The 17217-nt window shown below is 31.7% G+C and overlaps 2 protein-coding genes across 8 annotated transcripts; one reads left to right on the forward strand and one right to left on the reverse strand.

Moving 5' to 3' along the window:
* Nucleotides 1-783: 783 nt before the first annotated feature.
* LOC130800626 (probable ADP-ribosylation factor GTPase-activating protein AGD11) lies at nucleotides 784-8813 on the forward strand. Of its 7 annotated transcripts, none has more exons than XM_057664180.1 (11): nucleotides 784-1194; nucleotides 1315-1475; nucleotides 2751-3107; nucleotides 3252-3336; nucleotides 4200-4275; nucleotides 6420-6583; nucleotides 6685-6782; nucleotides 6852-6934; nucleotides 7380-7421; nucleotides 7572-7667; nucleotides 8199-8813. In XM_057664180.1, exons 2-11 carry the CDS (start codon nucleotides 1367-1369, stop codon nucleotides 8478-8480), a joined length of 1392 nt encoding a protein of 463 aa, XP_057520163.1. In that variant the 5' UTR covers nucleotides 784-1194; nucleotides 1315-1366; the 3' UTR covers nucleotides 8481-8813. The 7 variants fall into 7 exon arrangements, with proteins under 7 accessions (XP_057520163.1, XP_057520160.1, XP_057520162.1 ...); XM_057664175.1 differs by having other exon boundaries at nucleotides 785-1194; nucleotides 7380-7496; XM_057664176.1 differs by having other exon boundaries at nucleotides 785-1128; nucleotides 7380-7496.
* Nucleotides 8814-11844: 3031 nt separating this feature from the next.
* Nucleotides 11845-13531, reverse strand: LOC130800628 (uncharacterized protein At5g39865). Its single transcript, XM_057664181.1, has one exon. The coding sequence runs from the start codon at nucleotides 13105-13107 to the stop codon at nucleotides 12220-12222; it is 888 nt and encodes a 295-aa protein (XP_057520164.1). The 5' UTR covers nucleotides 13108-13531; the 3' UTR covers nucleotides 11845-12219.
* Nucleotides 13532-17217: the final 3686 nt, after the last annotated feature.

The raw sequence follows: 17217 nt of genomic DNA on the forward strand, positions 1-17217 counted from the left end.
AATCAAAGATATATTTCTATCCACCAAGGGAGTACATAAAAGACAACTTCTCTTATAACTTCAATTTAACACTTTAAAGCTTGTGTCTGTATCTTTTCATAAGCTCATAGAACTCTATATGTCCATCCTGACTTCTTTAATTGGCTAACTTAGAACTTACATAAATAGGTTTTCCCAAACGTAACTTTCGTGTCCTTGTGATCTGACACATCCATCAAAAGCTCTTCAACTATAGAACCGAAGAACTTTTTATTGACGCTATCTATTAACATCACAAATTCCTAAGTAACTCCTTTAGGTCTTATATTTGAGTTACTTACGAACATCAAACAAAGGATTTAACTTCGTTGAATCCATAAGACTCGGTGTATTTAATTACATATTTTTTAACTGTAAAATAGGCTCCTTATATGTCCATCTCAAGAAGAGACGATTAGAGGTATTCATCCGAGTCATCGGGTTGATTTCAGGTACGATGTTTTAGATCGGTTAGAAATCGAATTTTATGTCCATTTTTTACATAATTGTAATTTTTTAGATTGGGTTAAATCAAATTCTGTTATAAAATCGGATAAATTTCGAATCATTAAATCTTTTCAAACCTCTATAAAAACATTTATATGGATTGTGTCATGGTGAGAACGCAAAGAGCCAAAAACTAAATCCTAATCACAAAGACAAAATGTAGAAGAGGTTTTACACGCGCCGGAGTGAAAAGGTTACGCAACAAACAAACTCAATAGTATTATTAAATAATTTCTAATGCTTCCCTACCTTAAACTTTTTATTTTCTCTTTCATCAATAAAAAATGTCTAATAACACAACCTCCCATTTCACCAGATTCTCTTCCCTTTCCCTCTCAAATATAATAACCTTGTTAGTTGATAATTAAATGAGTATTATCCACCCAGAAATTAAGAAAACAATGATTTTTATCAATTAATATTTACAAATCAAAAAATCCAACAAATAAAAGCCAAAAATCAGATTACCCAACTCATTTTCTGACATTCCCATATCTTTGTTCCATTCCTTTACATCTGACATTCTTCGTTTCTTTTCTTTACCATGCATTGCCTTGATGTTCATCATATTAAAGCAATTGCTTTAAAATTCATTGATTTTGGGTTAGTGGGTGGTTAATTATGGAATCTCATATTCTTAAGACTATTTTATAATTTTTAAAGAATATTGTGAGTACCTTTTTTTCTGAAATTATTTTCTTATGGGTAATTGCAATATTCTTTTATTCTCATAAGCTATTATCAATTAAAATGAAATTTTAATGCTCTTACTTTTGATGATTGATGCAGATTGAATGCCAGGATTATGCTGGTTTCTTTATGACATTATAAACAAGTTTTCATGGTTTTAGCTTATTGTCAAGGGAGGCTAGAGATGACCACCCATCAAGGAAAAGTAGATTTTACCAATAAAAATTTAGGAAATGTTGATTCAAATAGTCATATAAAAGGTAAATTTTGATACTTTTCTGGGTTTTGGTTAAGCCCTTAGTTTGTAACATTCAAATTATAGATTGTTAATCTCATAGTATTATGCCCTGTTGAGTTTTGACAAAAACATTTTATTGGTGTCAAATCAATATTGGTTGTTTTTTAGTTGATTAATGTTATTCATGTAATATATATGCAATTTGATGCATGTTTAATCTTAATTGGGTATGCCATGAAATTCTCCTAAATTGTAATTTCATATGGTGTTACATGATTTGCTATTCTCTTGCAACAAGCGAATTATGATCTGTTTTGGGCTATTTTTGGCTTATTTTAAGCGAATCGCGAATTCAAAAGGTGAATTAACTAGCAACTTATGTAAAACTATCTCAGCAGTCAGCACACAGGTTCAGAATTGTGTTCCTGATATTAAGCTTCAGCAGCTGTAGCGACCATTCGAGCCAGATTCCTACATTTCCACAAAGCTCTCATATGGAAAGGCAAATGTAGCAATCTGGGTGAGATGTAGAAGTAGCTATCACTGTCTTATATGGTGTTATGATATGTCTCTTAAGGCAATAAAATATCTTTAGATTTTAGTTGGTTTAAAAGATAATTATAATGGACAGTATTAAAATGGCTCATTAAGTGCAATTCTTATTTATATGATAAATAAATAGTTGTAGATGATGTTTGTTACCAATGATTAATCAACAACCTTTTTGCTATCAAACTAAAGTTGCGTACATCGATCCGTTAAGTTCTGAGTTGGTAGGATCTACTTAATGCAATGTTTGGAAATGGTGATTTCAATTGAAAATATTGATTTGACTCAAATTTAGTGTTTGGCAAATAAAGAAAATTCATTTTTGGGTTTGAGTCAAATCCATCATTGTTACAAAAGTGGTTAAAGATGAGGATTTGAGAATAACTTCTCAAACCTTGTCATTCTTAAATTCTTCATTTATAATTTCATAATTGAAATATACCACTTGAAATGAAATGCTTATTCGACCTTATACTTTTTCAACTGTGTTTGACTTGCATGAGAAACTGGTTGGTAGTGATTTTAAATAATTTTTTCTGGGTGTGGGTGTTAAGTGGTTAAGCATAACTGCATAAGCCTTTGATAGATGGGCTTACTCTCTGAAAACTACATTATTAAGTTAATACATGCTATTGCATCTTCTTAGTTTATTACTGTGTTTATTGTTGGTGTGTTGGTGTAAAAGAATTGCTATCACTTGATTGTAAGCGTGTAATGTAGAGGTTTGATGTTGATATGATGCGTACAGGTACAGGTTTTTCTCTGTATGAACTCTTGCAGGCAGAAAGACTCCAATCCGAGAAAGAAGAAGCAGAAAGACAACCAAAAGAAAAACAAAACTCCGGAAAACCATCAGAAGAAAAACAATCAAAGGAAAAAAGACACTTTGGAAAATCGTCAGCAGAAAAACAATCAAAGGATAAGCAAAACTCTGGAAAATCATCAGCAGATAAACAATCAAAGGATAATCAACACTCTGGGAAACCACCGGTACAAAAACAAACAAACGAAAAGCTAATATCTGCGGCAGAAAAGGAATCAAAGGAAAAGCAACACTCTAGAAAATCATCAGTTGAAAACAGCAAACTGAGAAGGGAAAATCCTGGTATTTTGTGAAACTTATGAAAACACCATTATGTTCGAACAAACACCTTTCAGAAAAAGAAATTGTGTTTGAAACACTATCTTTGGTTTGGAAATCATTGTCATCTATAATCTTAACATTCTTAGATAATATATGATTTTTCAGAGACTCAAAAGAAGTTAGAGCAATTGTTGTCCCATGCTGGAAATAAATACTGTGCGGACTGTGGATCCCCAGAACCAAAATGGGTGTAAGTATTTCATTTCAAAGTTCGCTAAAAGATTGTTCATGCCGACTTTTTTGTTAGTTTCATCTTTGATTGAGGTACTCTTACTTTGCGAATTGTGACCAAAAGTGAAAGCACTATTAAAATTTTTGTTTGGGACGTTAAAAAAAAAAAAAGGGTGAAGATACTGCCAAATTCATTTACTGTGTAATGGAGTATATCTTAGCAAATTAGCCTTTCATAGAATGCTATTTTAACTTATTGTGCTATCTTTCTGCTTCTAGAAAATGATGATCGGGCCTGAATCCTTTAAAGAATAAACTAACCAAAAAAGTGTAGGAAGTAACACTAGCAAAATGACCTATTTTTCCAAAACCATCAAGAATGTAGCCTTCTAAAAAAGCCACCTAATATTTTTAAATTCTCTAAAGTAGACAGAAGAGAAGGGAAACCTGGTGCGCAAAGAGTCTTTTCAGAGCAAGGGTCCATAGAAGGGTCCCATCGCAAAGGTGTCATGGAGGCAAACCCTACCCTGCATTTGTGCAAGAGTTTGCTTATAGGACACTAACCTGTGATCATTTAGTCACGCAGTGACGCCTGAACTGGTGCCCCAAGGTTTCCCCCTTCAGTAGACTGAAGCTTATTAATTGTAACATGTCATTGACAACCTTCATGTGTTAGAAAATAGAATCACAGAAAAGGGAAGATTTGCTATATTGGTCTGGCTTTAAAAATCTAGGTGGTTTTAAAGGGAATTAAAATGGGATGAAGTTGAATATATCTTGCAAAAAGAAAAACGGAAGCATAGAAGTTGAAAATTAAGTAAAAGAACTTGTAAACATCATAAAGCTCTTGGTATAATGATTATGTTGTGTTGCGCATCTCAGGTCTATGGGTGTTGGGGTATTCATCTGTATCAAGTGTTCTGGTATACACAGAAGCCTTGGAGTACATGTAACAAAGGTATGCCTCTGAAAATTTTAACGACTCAATTACATGACTAGATATACATATGGTTGATCAAGTAAACGGTTGACTTTTCTTTTACTACAAGGAACTGCATAAGAATTCTTTTATCAGCAGGCATTGGTGCAACAATGAACGCAGATTAATCTCGTGAAGTTGATGAGTGTTTTAAGTTACTTCGTATAACATTTTTTTTTATGATTTTGATTTCTTTTATTATGTCCTTATTAGTCGTAAAACTACTTTTAGCAATACAACATTTGAAGGCAAAACTTTGTGCAGATGGACATTATGTTGAAAATATTAGATCACCAATAGGATGTTCACAAATATTCATAGAAGCTTAACTTGGAGGTTGAATAAAAGGGATCTTTGAGTGGATATCAAACATTATCGAAGTCACCAAATCTAAAAGCTACAAATATAAAATCAAATCAATGAACTATGTTAGGTTAATCAAAAAGAACATCTTACATGTATTATTGTCAAAGCATTTGGGAGTTCGGGAGATTAATCAAAGTGGTGAATGCTGCTTGGTGTGATCAATGGTGTGAAAGAATAATGATCCCACAGCCTCTTCTTTATTTGCATGTGTAGCATGATAGGTTGATTCTTGTTTAAAAGAAAAAATCTTGATAGATTGATACAATGTCTCAAATCATAGAACTTGTGCTGCAGAAAGAGAACTTGTGTTATTTTAGATGATGCTTTGGCATTGAAAAGGCTTTTAATGCTGCAAAAAGAAATATAGTATCGATAAGTTTTAATTTTTTAATATATTACAATCTTAAAGTATACTGCTTAAGCAAGTCTTCCCTTCTGTTATTGGTGGATTAGCGAAGAAGAGATAAGTGACCAGAGTTTTTCTGTTAGATCAACAAAGTGAAGGCAATGCCATAATAATCTGTTATGACTGCTATTATAGCTTTGTAATCAATTTATTTCCATTCTTCTGATGTTAAGCTTTGATCTGCTTGGGAGTAACTAATATTGGAGTATCTTTTGGAAAATAAACTTGTAACTTATAACATGGGAGCTTTCTTAGGTCAATTTAATAGCCAATTGATAAAACCACAATGTCTATTTATTGTAAGGTAGCAAATTAAGATTTAATGTTTATCTTTTAAATCTAGTTTATGTTGATGTCCAAAGTAACGCATCTCCTCAAACAAAATTTTCTCTCTTAGAGTTTTGGTCCATTTATTTTATGGATCATAATGTTGGGCTCTAGAAAGGATCATTGTAGAAATATGGGAGTAGCAGAAATGCAAATGCTTTGATGGATGAGTGGACATATCTTGAGAGATGTTATTCGAAACAAAGATATAATAAAAGTTTAGGAGTTGCGAATTTTGAGGAAATATGAAAGATAATCGGTTACGATGGTTTTGGCATGTGCAAAGACGGAGAACTAGTGAGGAAGATAGAAGGTTGGAGGTCGAAAGACTTAAAAAGAGGGCAAGGAAAACCAAAGATGACTTGGAGGATAGGAGTGGAAAAGGATATAAAGGATATAGACTTACAAATTGAGATGAGGGAAAATCGAAATGAATGGAGAAGAAAAATTCATGTAGACACCATTGGCTATAGTATATTGGTTCATATAGCTAACCCTAATCTTTTGGAATCAAGACTCATGCATTGTTGTTGTAGAGTTTTCGATCACACTTGTTATATATCTGAAGTTGCAGGTGATGTTTGCTCTTAAGGGCCGATCAGAAACAACCTCTTTGTCATCATTGACGAGGGTAAGGTTGCATACATCTGACCCTCCAAATTCGGCCTAGGTGTGAGCCACTTAATGACATTGGGGTATTGTAATGTTGTTGTAGAGTTTTCAGTTGCAAACATTCACAACTATAAGTGGTGACAAGAGCCAATAAAGGTAAAAAAAAAAATAATTGGTATTAGAGGTGTATTCCTTAGGAGATTCATTTAGGAGTAAAGTTGTAAAGTCATAGTGTTCCCTTATGTTTTTTAAAGATGAATCATGAGTGCAAATAAGTTCATAGTATAGGGTGTACTTCTAGCAATATAATCTATATGTCTTGCTACTTTGAATCATGAGATTGCAAAATGTATTAAATATTTTCTGTGGTTGTTATTGTGATAAAAAAAAAAACATCTATATTTTTTTATAGGTCTTATCTGTGAAGTTGGATGATTGGACAGAGGAACAAGTAGATACCCTTGCAGAAATGGGAGGAAATTTAGTTGCCAACAAAAAGTATGAAGCCTATATCCCTGGAAACATAGTGAAACCCAAACCAGATTCCTCCATCGAGGAGCGCTCCGATTTTATCCGGTAATGTGCCGACTTATGCCTCACTTCCTCGTAATGATTTCTGCAAAGGCAAGAATACGACGTGCTAATCTATTAAAGCTTGTTTTTTTTTGCCTGTATAGACGGAAGTATGATATACAGCAGTTTTTAAACTCAGCTGAGTGCATGATATATCCATTTCCACGCCCTATAAGTTCGTCAAACTATCGGAGTCCATCAGGCAAGAATCTAGTTCTAGCCCTTGATAAGAAGCATATAGACAAACAAGTAAGCACACTTCGTATTTCAGGAATTGGGCATGTGTTTCGTAATAGCTGCAGCAGCTGGAAAAGAAGAGATGAGATCAGAAACTCCAAAAGGGGTGATTTAACGGTAAATATTTATATTTCATGCATCATTAATGTATTATCTCATATTTGACTCTAATATTCTCTCAATCCCTATGAAATTGCACCACCTTCAAATGGCACAACGATCAAGTGATAAAGATATAAAAATTGTGTGGATGAGAATTAAAAAAAGTGATGGGTACATTTCCATAAAAGGAAACGTTGAAGTTAAAGGAGTGGATAAAAATAGAAATTTTAACTTTTTCATGGAGACGAGGGAGTATCTACTGTTGAGGGTTTTCTTGATAATAGTTATCTCCTATTCGGCTATTTCTTATACTTTTACGTTTTACCCCTTTTTCTATCGGTTGAAAAACTGAGTTTTGTGTCTCCGAACAGAGCTTGTAAGTTATACTAAATAGGTTGTAGTCCACGGACTTGTAGCGTTCTCAAGGTTAAACTTATAGATCTAATTGTTGTGTTCGCAGCCAGGCATGATCGAATTTGTTGGACTGATTAAAGTAAATGTGGTAAGAGGCACCAACCTGGCTATCCGAGATATGGTATCTAGTGATCCATATGTTATCCTTTCTCTGGGACAACAAGTGAGAATCTCTTGTAAGTTCTCCGGGTATTACTTTGAATTTTGTACTGATACAAGTCGATGAAATTCCTTGCAGTCAGTAAAGACTCGTGTTATAAAAAACAACTTGAATCCTGTGTGGAACGAAAAGCTGATGCTGTCGATTCCTGATTGTGTGCCTCCCCTTAAATTGGTGAGTGTTTTTCTGCGTTAAAGAATGTGATGTAATCGAAGATTGTGTGGTTCGTATCACATGTTTTGTGCTAATATTACCGGTAGTCGGTCATAAAAGAGTTTAGCAGGTCATTTAAAAATCCGGGTAGTTAAAGGTAATTAAGGTGAGTTAAAAGTCATAAAAGAGTTTAGTTGGTCATTAAAAATCCGGTGATCAAAATCCGGTGAGATGGTTACAATGCTTACACTTTTTGATTTATAGTGGCTATAACATGAAAATATATAACTTTGCGCTTATAATTTTATAAATGACCTACACTTTAAGGTTATTTTTAATGAATGACTAATTCAAAAGATCTTTCGGGTAATTTTATGAAATTCATTGAAAGGGTAAGCTTTGTTTGTTTTAGGAGATGATAAAGAATATTTTGCCAACAATTTTAGCAACATCGGTCACTAACCTCTCGATCTCACAAATGTAACGAAAAATATTAACAGATTAGGCAACACTCCATGTCTTATTAAGACCTTATTTGGTTTATGTTTGCAGCTTGTGTATGACAAAGATACGTTCACCACGGACGACTTCATGGGGCAAGCTGAAATCGACATCCTACCCCTAGTTTCTGCTGCAAGGGATGCGGAGCAATCAGCACAGAACGAGAAAACACAGCTCGGAAAGTGGGAAGCGAGCAAAGAGAATACGCTCACAAGCGACAGCATAATCTCCCTTATAGATGGAGCAGTAAAACAGAAAATGACAATCAAATTGCAGAATGTAGAACGAGGATTTCTAGACCTCGAGCTCGAATGTGTACCTCTCACACAATGATCTATAAGAGATATCGAGAAATACTTAGACTGTTTACAACAATGTTGCTTGCTCGAGAATAGAATGTAAGGATATAAAATACATGTTTGTAGAGTAAAAATCTTATGACCCATGAACTATAGAGGAAAATGGGGTGACCCTTCAAATATACAGGACAGCTAGCTATAAACTTACTTACCATATTTTGTACATCCCTCTTTTTTGTTATTAGTATTTGGTATGAAGTAATCCTAGTACATAACATTGTTGATTAGAAGTTACATATACATATGTTATTGTAACAACCATGTATATTGAATTTGAAACTTCCAAGAATGGATCACATTTTGTTCCTTTCTTCGTTTTTCGGGGTGTTTTTCCTTTACTTTGGAATGTATAGTGAATATTCGTATATGTATAGTATGAGTTTGTATAACTAAATCGAGAATGAGGATTGAAACACAGTTTTCTCAAGAATGATTTAATTTTGTTAGCAAATTTATGAATGCAGAATCCAGGAAAAAAGATTAGAACAGATTTTGCAGTTTGAATTTGAAGAAGATTAATATGCTTAGGGATAGATGAAATACAAAGAAACCTAAAAATTGAAGAGAAAAGACTATTTTTTTAATGATTAATGCCATAATGCTCCCTCCCTTAAAAATGCTATATTATACAAGTCCAAATAAGAGCTTTGTAGATATAATTTAGAAAATTCAGGACAACTTTTATAAGAATTTATAGGGAAATTGGTCTTGAATATATGTTGTCTTTCCTACTTTTTATCTTTTTTAGATGATTTTATATTAATCAGTTTTTAAATCACTTGATGGTAAGAAGAAATGAGGCGATCCATGACTTATATACTATCAAAATACTAAATTTTCGAATATCTCACAACAAGAATTTGTAGATAAGGAAGTTATAATTTAAAATGAATTGACTTGATTATAGATATGACTTTTATAATAATGTGATGGTTTTAAGTTGCATGATGTACAAAGAGGAATACTTTATAATCCCTCCAATTGAACTTTGGGAGGATGATAACTTGGGTTTGCAAATGTACAGGTTTTCACAAAGAGCTGAAAACCTTAGTCCTTGACGATTTTTGGTAACAAGCGAATCTTTCTTGACATTAGACCGAACAACACATTCCATTACTCGTATGTCATTAAGTGACTCTTACCTACAATGGGTTTAAGAGGGTCGAATATACGCAATTTTACCCTTGTTAATGATAAAATTAACAAAGATATTGTTAATTTGTTCACTTGAATAGTTGATTTGAAAGTATTTAGTTCATAGACATATGCCTAATGAGCAACAAGTCAAGTTATGCATGACAAAAACTCTAAACTATAATAGGTCTATCAAAATTGTGAGTCATGTCGTACCATTTCGCATTAGCACACAAATCAAATATATTTTTTATTGTGTCATATAACATGCCTATGACCCACCGCAACGATTGTAAGTTGTGTCATGTCATATCAAGCTATGAGCAGGTCATCTCATGTCGATCCATCCCTTGTCTCCTTTATAATAGCTGGGTAGTCCAAATTTTAACTATTAAGTTCAAAAACTTGTAAATTATTGGGACCTTCAATTTAAACAAGGCCAAAGTCAAATAAGGTTACATAGCTTTTTTTTTTAAAAAAAAAAAAAACTATATTGTTAATAAAGCATATTTGGAAAAATTATAAATTGAATAAGCGAGATTCCTAGAAAAGAATGAAGTAATCTTAAAGCAAAAGCAAGAGGATCCCAAGGTGACACACAATTTTAAAAAATCCTTGATATTAGCGTCAAATTGGTGTTTGCCCAAATGAGTCCAACATCAAAGTTTGTGTTGATTCTTTGCTGAATCGCTACACATTTATCACTCTTTAAAAAACCATTCGGTTACTAATAATTCCTAATCAATAACCGATATTTGTAAATTATTATATAAAAAAAATAATATTTCTTGTATTTCTCTTTCATTATTCTCATTTACTTTTTACACAGTTTTCAAATAAAAATTTAAACTACAATATCTATAAATACACATAATAAAAAATCATAAAAAATACATAATAAAAAAGCATACATTAAAAAAAATCTAACGAGATCTCACAAGGATATATTTTATCTTCTAAATATATGTCAAAAATATTAATTAAATTTCTCTCTCTTTAGGGTAGAATATTCCAATTGGAAAGGACATTAAAAAACAGAGAAAGTAATAAACTAAACAAAATCAAAAAAAGTAAATTAAAATCATCAAAATCTCTTCCTATCAAAATTAATTTACTACATAAAGATAATTTATTAACTCTCATTATTTACTGAAACCTCCTCTTTTATCTCCTTTCTGGTCCCTTAATAAAACACTATTGCAAGAGGCACCTACATACCATTTTACTCATCGGACGAGGTACAGAAAAGTGTGCAACACTTGTTTTAATCTTCGAGGAAAAGAAAAAGAACAAAAATCTATGCATAAAAAGAAACATGGTATTCCATACATCTACACAAGACCAATATGTTTCTTCAAATTTCGCTTCTAACAGCAACGACTCCAATACCGATCTTTCTACACGAGCAATCCCGTAGGTACGAAGAACCACAAAACTGATAAGTCATAAGCTTCTGCTATCATTCAAGCAATAAATACAGCCCCACTAATCACTTTGCTCACCAAATAAAGGTCACTAACACCCAAAGGCAGGGTCCCTTTCTTGTATTCTGGATGGGGGGCGTAACAAAAGGGACCAAATTGCCTTCGTGATCATAAGGCTAAGCCATTCATTTATAGTCAGCAGAAACTTTACACTATGTAAAGCAATCAAATGACGTAAATCTATCCAGCTCAAGCACTTAATGCACAATAAAGATACAGAACAGACCTTAGATGCAGCAGCAGAAGAAAATGCCCAACTACAAATTGATATTAGTTGGTACTTACTGAAAACTTCTATGTAATATAGCAATCATACAAGTCGAAGTATAAGCCCCATCGACTGCAAGATCCATTTCATGAACGTTACTGCAACTTTGACAGAAACCATATTTTTTGCATCTGCTATATACTAATCCATACATTTCTTATAAAAACAAACTTCAGCCTAAAATGCCAGTACAACTACTACAAACAAGTACCCGAATCGGGATTGAACATGGCAAGATAGGTGAAGGCACCTGGTGCAGATATAGGTATAAGTGGAGGTTCATACAAGTAGCAAGCAGGCTCATTTCATTTCTCACAAAAGTTTAAAGAGCAGTTTATTCAACAAACACACACCAAAATCTAATACTAAACAGAAGATTGAAGCATTTAAAACTTGAATCATAAGCTCAATAGAATTCTCCATCAATCCAGTGGGTCAAAAGCAACACAATCTTCAGTTAGCAGAGAAGCAAAGGGGGGAATTCGTCATTAATATATACAGAACAGAAATTATACATTGCAAGTCAAGGGAAAACACACATTTCCCTAGCTACAATGGAGCACATAACCACTAATATGCTCTATACAACATTTTTTTTTTTGATGTTTTTTTTTCCTTTCCTGCAGCAAACTAGTTCAGTACTATAATGACATAAGTATTTGTTGTTCATCATGTGTATATGAACAATGTACAACCAAATCTCCGCGATAAGGCTGAAACCGAAAAAAGGGGGTTATTCAAGCCAGACCATAAGCTACTAAAACCACACAACTAGCTACTTCGAAATCTTTTTGTTTTTTCACACAGACAAATATCGAACACATACTTCATGAGCAACATTCGGGGCATCGAATAAGCCCATTTTCATTACACTCCAAGCATCTCTTTATGACCCCTTCATCTTCATCAAAGAGCTTCCTACTTCCACTACAATTTGAGCAGGGTAAGAACCGAACATCACCACACGAATCACAAACGAACCGCCTTTCCCTCATTGGCAACACCTGAAGAATCTTCCGAAGCTCACCAGTTTCATTCAATTGCCTAATCACATCAACACCACCAACATACCTTCCTTTAATAAACACTTGTGGCAAACTCACAACATTCTTTTCACCCAATAAGCCCAACAATTCCTTCTTATATGCATTATCCATAGAAACATCACGTTCATCCACAAACACCTTATAAGCTTTTAAAATCATCCGAACAGCATAACAATCCTCATAAGTTCTCCTAATTCCTCTCAAACTAGTAAAAAAAATCACAACTCGATCCTCAGTACCGGGAAATCGAATTGTGGAAGCATCTAAAATCGACCAAGAATCTTTAAAATCTGTACTAAATGATTTAGTAGGTCTCAATTTCATATTACGAAGCTGCGATTGAAATGAACCATCATTTGATGATGATTGACAAATATTATTTTTACTATTACTACTAGTATCACAATTAATAGATTTCTGGGATTCAAACAAAGTACGAAGCTTGCTGACCTTTCCTTTAAAAGAAGTACCAGCGGATTCAATTGAATTATACCATTTCTTCCCGGGATTTGCATTTCGATCAACAATCGACGAAGCGTAAGCTTTCTTCGAGAAAGAATTCGTTGACGAATGGATTGTAATGGAGCGATTAAAAACCGAAGTCTTTGTTGACGAAGGAATTGAAGGTTTGGTAGTTGATAAATCATAATTCTTTTCATAACCCGTCATAATTATGAATTATGGGTTTTTGTTCAATTATAAATATAATCTATGAAATAGAGAATCAAAACCTAGGGTTTGTATAAAAGGGGAAATTGAAAAAAAAAAAAAGAAAAAAGAAAAAATTTGAAATTAAATTAAAAGGTAAGTGTGAAATTAAGGAAAATAACTAGAAATTGAAGAAAAAAAAAGAATGAAGAAGATAGTTAGGTGATGTATGGAGAGCTGAAATTTGAGGTGGGAAAATTCTGGAAGTGGTTGTGTTTGAGAGAGAGAAAAGGAGAGATTTCTTTGGATGAAAGGGAACAAAAGGGACGAGAAGATGAAGAATACAAAGCCAATTACAATTGAAGGGATAGGAGAGAGAAAATGGAATGAGGAAATTTGTTGTGTTTAGTATATTTGTTTATTTATTTATTTGGCATTTAAAATTGAAAAAAAGTATATTTACTGTTAGTTTGAGTTGGAGTGCTACAATTATTATTATTATTATTTTGAATAATGATGCAGAAAAGAGGATATCAGGACACCATCATCTACGCAGATAGAAACACCAAAGAAGCAAGAAAGAGGTTCCTGATGTCATTATCACTTGGTCAATTTTGACGCGGTTAATGACTTTTTTTTTTTTTAATAAATAATCAAATTTTTAAAATTTATACTCCCAAAGTTAAATATTGATGTTCGTGTTATGAATGTTAACGAGAATTAATAAAAATTAAATTATTAGATGATGGGTGTATTAGTTTATTAAATAACAAGATTATGGAAAAAATTTAGAGACGATAAGTATTAAAAATATTTAAATAAAATTAATAGAAAAAGAATATGAAAATATAATTATTAACAAATATTTAAATAAATTTAGTGGGAATCATGTGGTGATAAGCAATATAAAAATATTAAAATAACTTTAGTGAAAATCTTGTGGTGAAAAACAATATAAAAATATAAAAAAATAGTTAGTGAAAGATATGTGTTGACCATAAGCATTAATAAAATTTAAAATTAGAATGAACAAAGTTATTTATGTCTAAAGTTTTTTATATGAATAAAAAGATTTGTTACGGGATAACAAATGAAATGGCTTAATATGTGAAATGGGAACATTATTAACGAACTGAGAGAGTAATAATAGTAGCAGGTCTTGTATGTGACCATCTTATCATGAGACAAATCCATGTAATTAGTCTATTGATCTAATTTATCACTTATGGAAACAATAAATGAAATGAATGAGAATGGTAAATGGTAATATTATTAACGAACTATGGTACTAATGATATATAGCAGCATGTCTTGTATAAGACCATGAGACGAATCCATATAATTAGTCAATTTTTCTAATATATCACTTTAAGATTGTAAATAATTACAAAGTTACAAGTGATCACTTTTAAACAATAAGTGGTTACTTTAAAGTTATAAGTAATCACTTTAAAATAGTAAATATACATTCAACCAGCACAATAAACATAATATCAGTGTAAAGTGTTTCATTTGAAAATTTGTAAATAATTACGATTATTTTTACATCCTACTAGTTCATAGGATTGAGTTGCTAGTTCTTTTTATTTCTCAATTTAAGTGTAAAGACTATTCGTGAATTCTCTATATTGTTCAGCTCAGAAGGATAGTAATTCAATTTACGTATAGGTGAAACTAAACTGTAATCGTAAGCATGTAAGAGAAAATTGCATAGTTTAAAATATGATTCTCTAATTTTTGGTTCTATTTGAAAAAATCACTATTATTGTTAGTGTTTTTCTTATACATAAAACTTTTCGTAGTAATTTAGTTATTCTTTACAAAAAATTTATTAATGACAACATTGATCTGATTATATCTTTTATAAGTGAAATATACTGATATGATCATGACGACTTATATAATGACTCCTGATATTATTGTTTAAAAAAAAAACTATTTTAATTGTTTTAAGCAACATTCATAGTTCAAAGAGTAATTTACGTCTATATTTCTCCTTTTTCTAGATTATTTAATTTTTTTTTATTTTATTTTATGAAATTGAAGTTTTATGCTATCATTTTTCATTATACAAAATATTTTAAACGGAATACTTCAAACTTAATCAAGAAACTGAAAGGTTAGAAAGAATAGTTTTTGAATTGTGAGTTGCAAAGTGAAATTTTAATCGTGGTGATCATTGATCAGCTAAAAGATTTTTGATACCCAATATTTTTATTCCTCACGAATGTGATTCAAATAATATATACTTGTTCTTTTGAGATACCATAATTATTGGGCTACTTAAATTAAGATATCAATTAATACTCCCTATGTTCTCTAATATTTTTTTCATTTATTCCATTTAAAGAGAGATAAATTTAATTAATGTTTTTTACACATATTTAGAAGATAAAATATATCCATATGAGATCTTGTTAGATTCATCTTAATGTATATTGAAATTTAAAATTTATTTTAAAAAATATGTAAAAAAATAAAGAAAAAAAAAACAAAGAGAATACTTACTTAATTAACTATTACACTTGCACTAAACTAAAGATAGGAGTATCAATCATCGTTACTTACATTAAACTATAATTCGTTTGTACTTGAAAATGGAAAAAAGGTTTGTTTACTCGGCGGGTTTACTACTCTCCTAGAATAGTAATAAGAATATAAAGATTAGTTGCAATTATTATTCTCCTACTATATATTAAATATATATTTAATTATTTATTAAACTAATTATCAATAAACTATCCAGTGAGTAGATATAGCTAAGCTAAAACCAATTGACATTAATCTTTATCATCACATTTTTTTATTGTCTAGTTAACTTCTTTTATTGAAATTCTAAATTATTATAACTTATTTTTCTTTGTCTTCTTTCTAAAATAAATTTTACTCACTCAATTTCAAAATTAAAGCATATATGAAAGGTAAATTCAATATCAAAAATATCAAAATAACTAATTTAATGCAAATATTTTTTTTTAAAAAAAAAGGATTATAGCTTCAAGTACCCACTTTGCGATTCTCAATTAATGTTTGATTTCAGTGTAAAATAAATTTGAAAATTTTTAGTTAATACTTACCTATTGATATTTCCATAAGGAATGTTCACCAGAAATAAGAACAAATAAATATTTTAGATGGTGATTATATTATTTTATTAAAAAATAAAGTTGATGGAGACAAATGAGAATTATAAGCATTAAAAATATTAAAATAAAGTTAGTGGAAAAATATAAAAACCATTAAAAAATATTTAAATGATGTTAGTAGAAAACTTGCAGCTTCTTAGTGGTGTTCAGATGGTCGAGGGCAACGCATTGATCTAATATACTCTGGTTGAGTACTCCTCCTGGAATTGGTTCAGTGGATGGCGTCTGCTTTAGACGGCGTGCCGTTTTAAATAAGAGATTCTCTGTCGGTGTGCCTGGCTACGTTTTGTTAGGGTTAAAACTTCCCTAGGGTTTGATGGCTCTTTGGTGCTTGATTTTAGGCCTGGATGCGTTGATGGACATTCTTTTTGCTCCTTTTGGAATAAAATAATTATGTGTTTTTGTATGTCGCCTGTGACGGTTCAGGCGTATGGAATTTATGGTTTAGGAGTTTTTGTTAGAATGATTTGGTTGCATTCTCATTAGAAAAAATGCGAATATATACAAGATTACAAATCATATTTTAGGAAACTAAATATTTTCCTAATATGCTACTCAATCATGGAGATTATACAAAATATTCTAGTAATCAAAAGATATTATTCTAATATATTCTAATACACCCCCGCAGTCGAATCGGGAGGTTTAGAGACGCTGAGACTGAAACAAAAATCATCAAATAATACTTGAGGAAGACCTTTGGTGAAAATGTCAGCAATCTGATAACGGGTTGGAACATGAAGCACCCGAACATCACCACGTTTAACTTTTTCACGAAAAAAGTGAATGTCGATCCCAATATGCTTAGTGCGCTGGTGATGTACGGGATTACTAGCCAAATAGACCGCACTAACATTGTCACAATAGACAAGAGTAGCTTTATTAATAGTTAAGTGAAGTTCAAGAAGTAAATTGCGAATCCAATAAGTTTCAAAAACAACATTAGCAACACCACGATATTCAGTCTCAGCACTAGACTTGGAAA

Source organism: Amaranthus tricolor, chromosome 15, assembly GCF_026212465.1.
Source record: "Amaranthus tricolor cultivar Red isolate AtriRed21 chromosome 15, ASM2621246v1, whole genome shotgun sequence".
Taxonomy (NCBI): domain Eukaryota; kingdom Viridiplantae; phylum Streptophyta; class Magnoliopsida; order Caryophyllales; family Amaranthaceae; genus Amaranthus; species Amaranthus tricolor.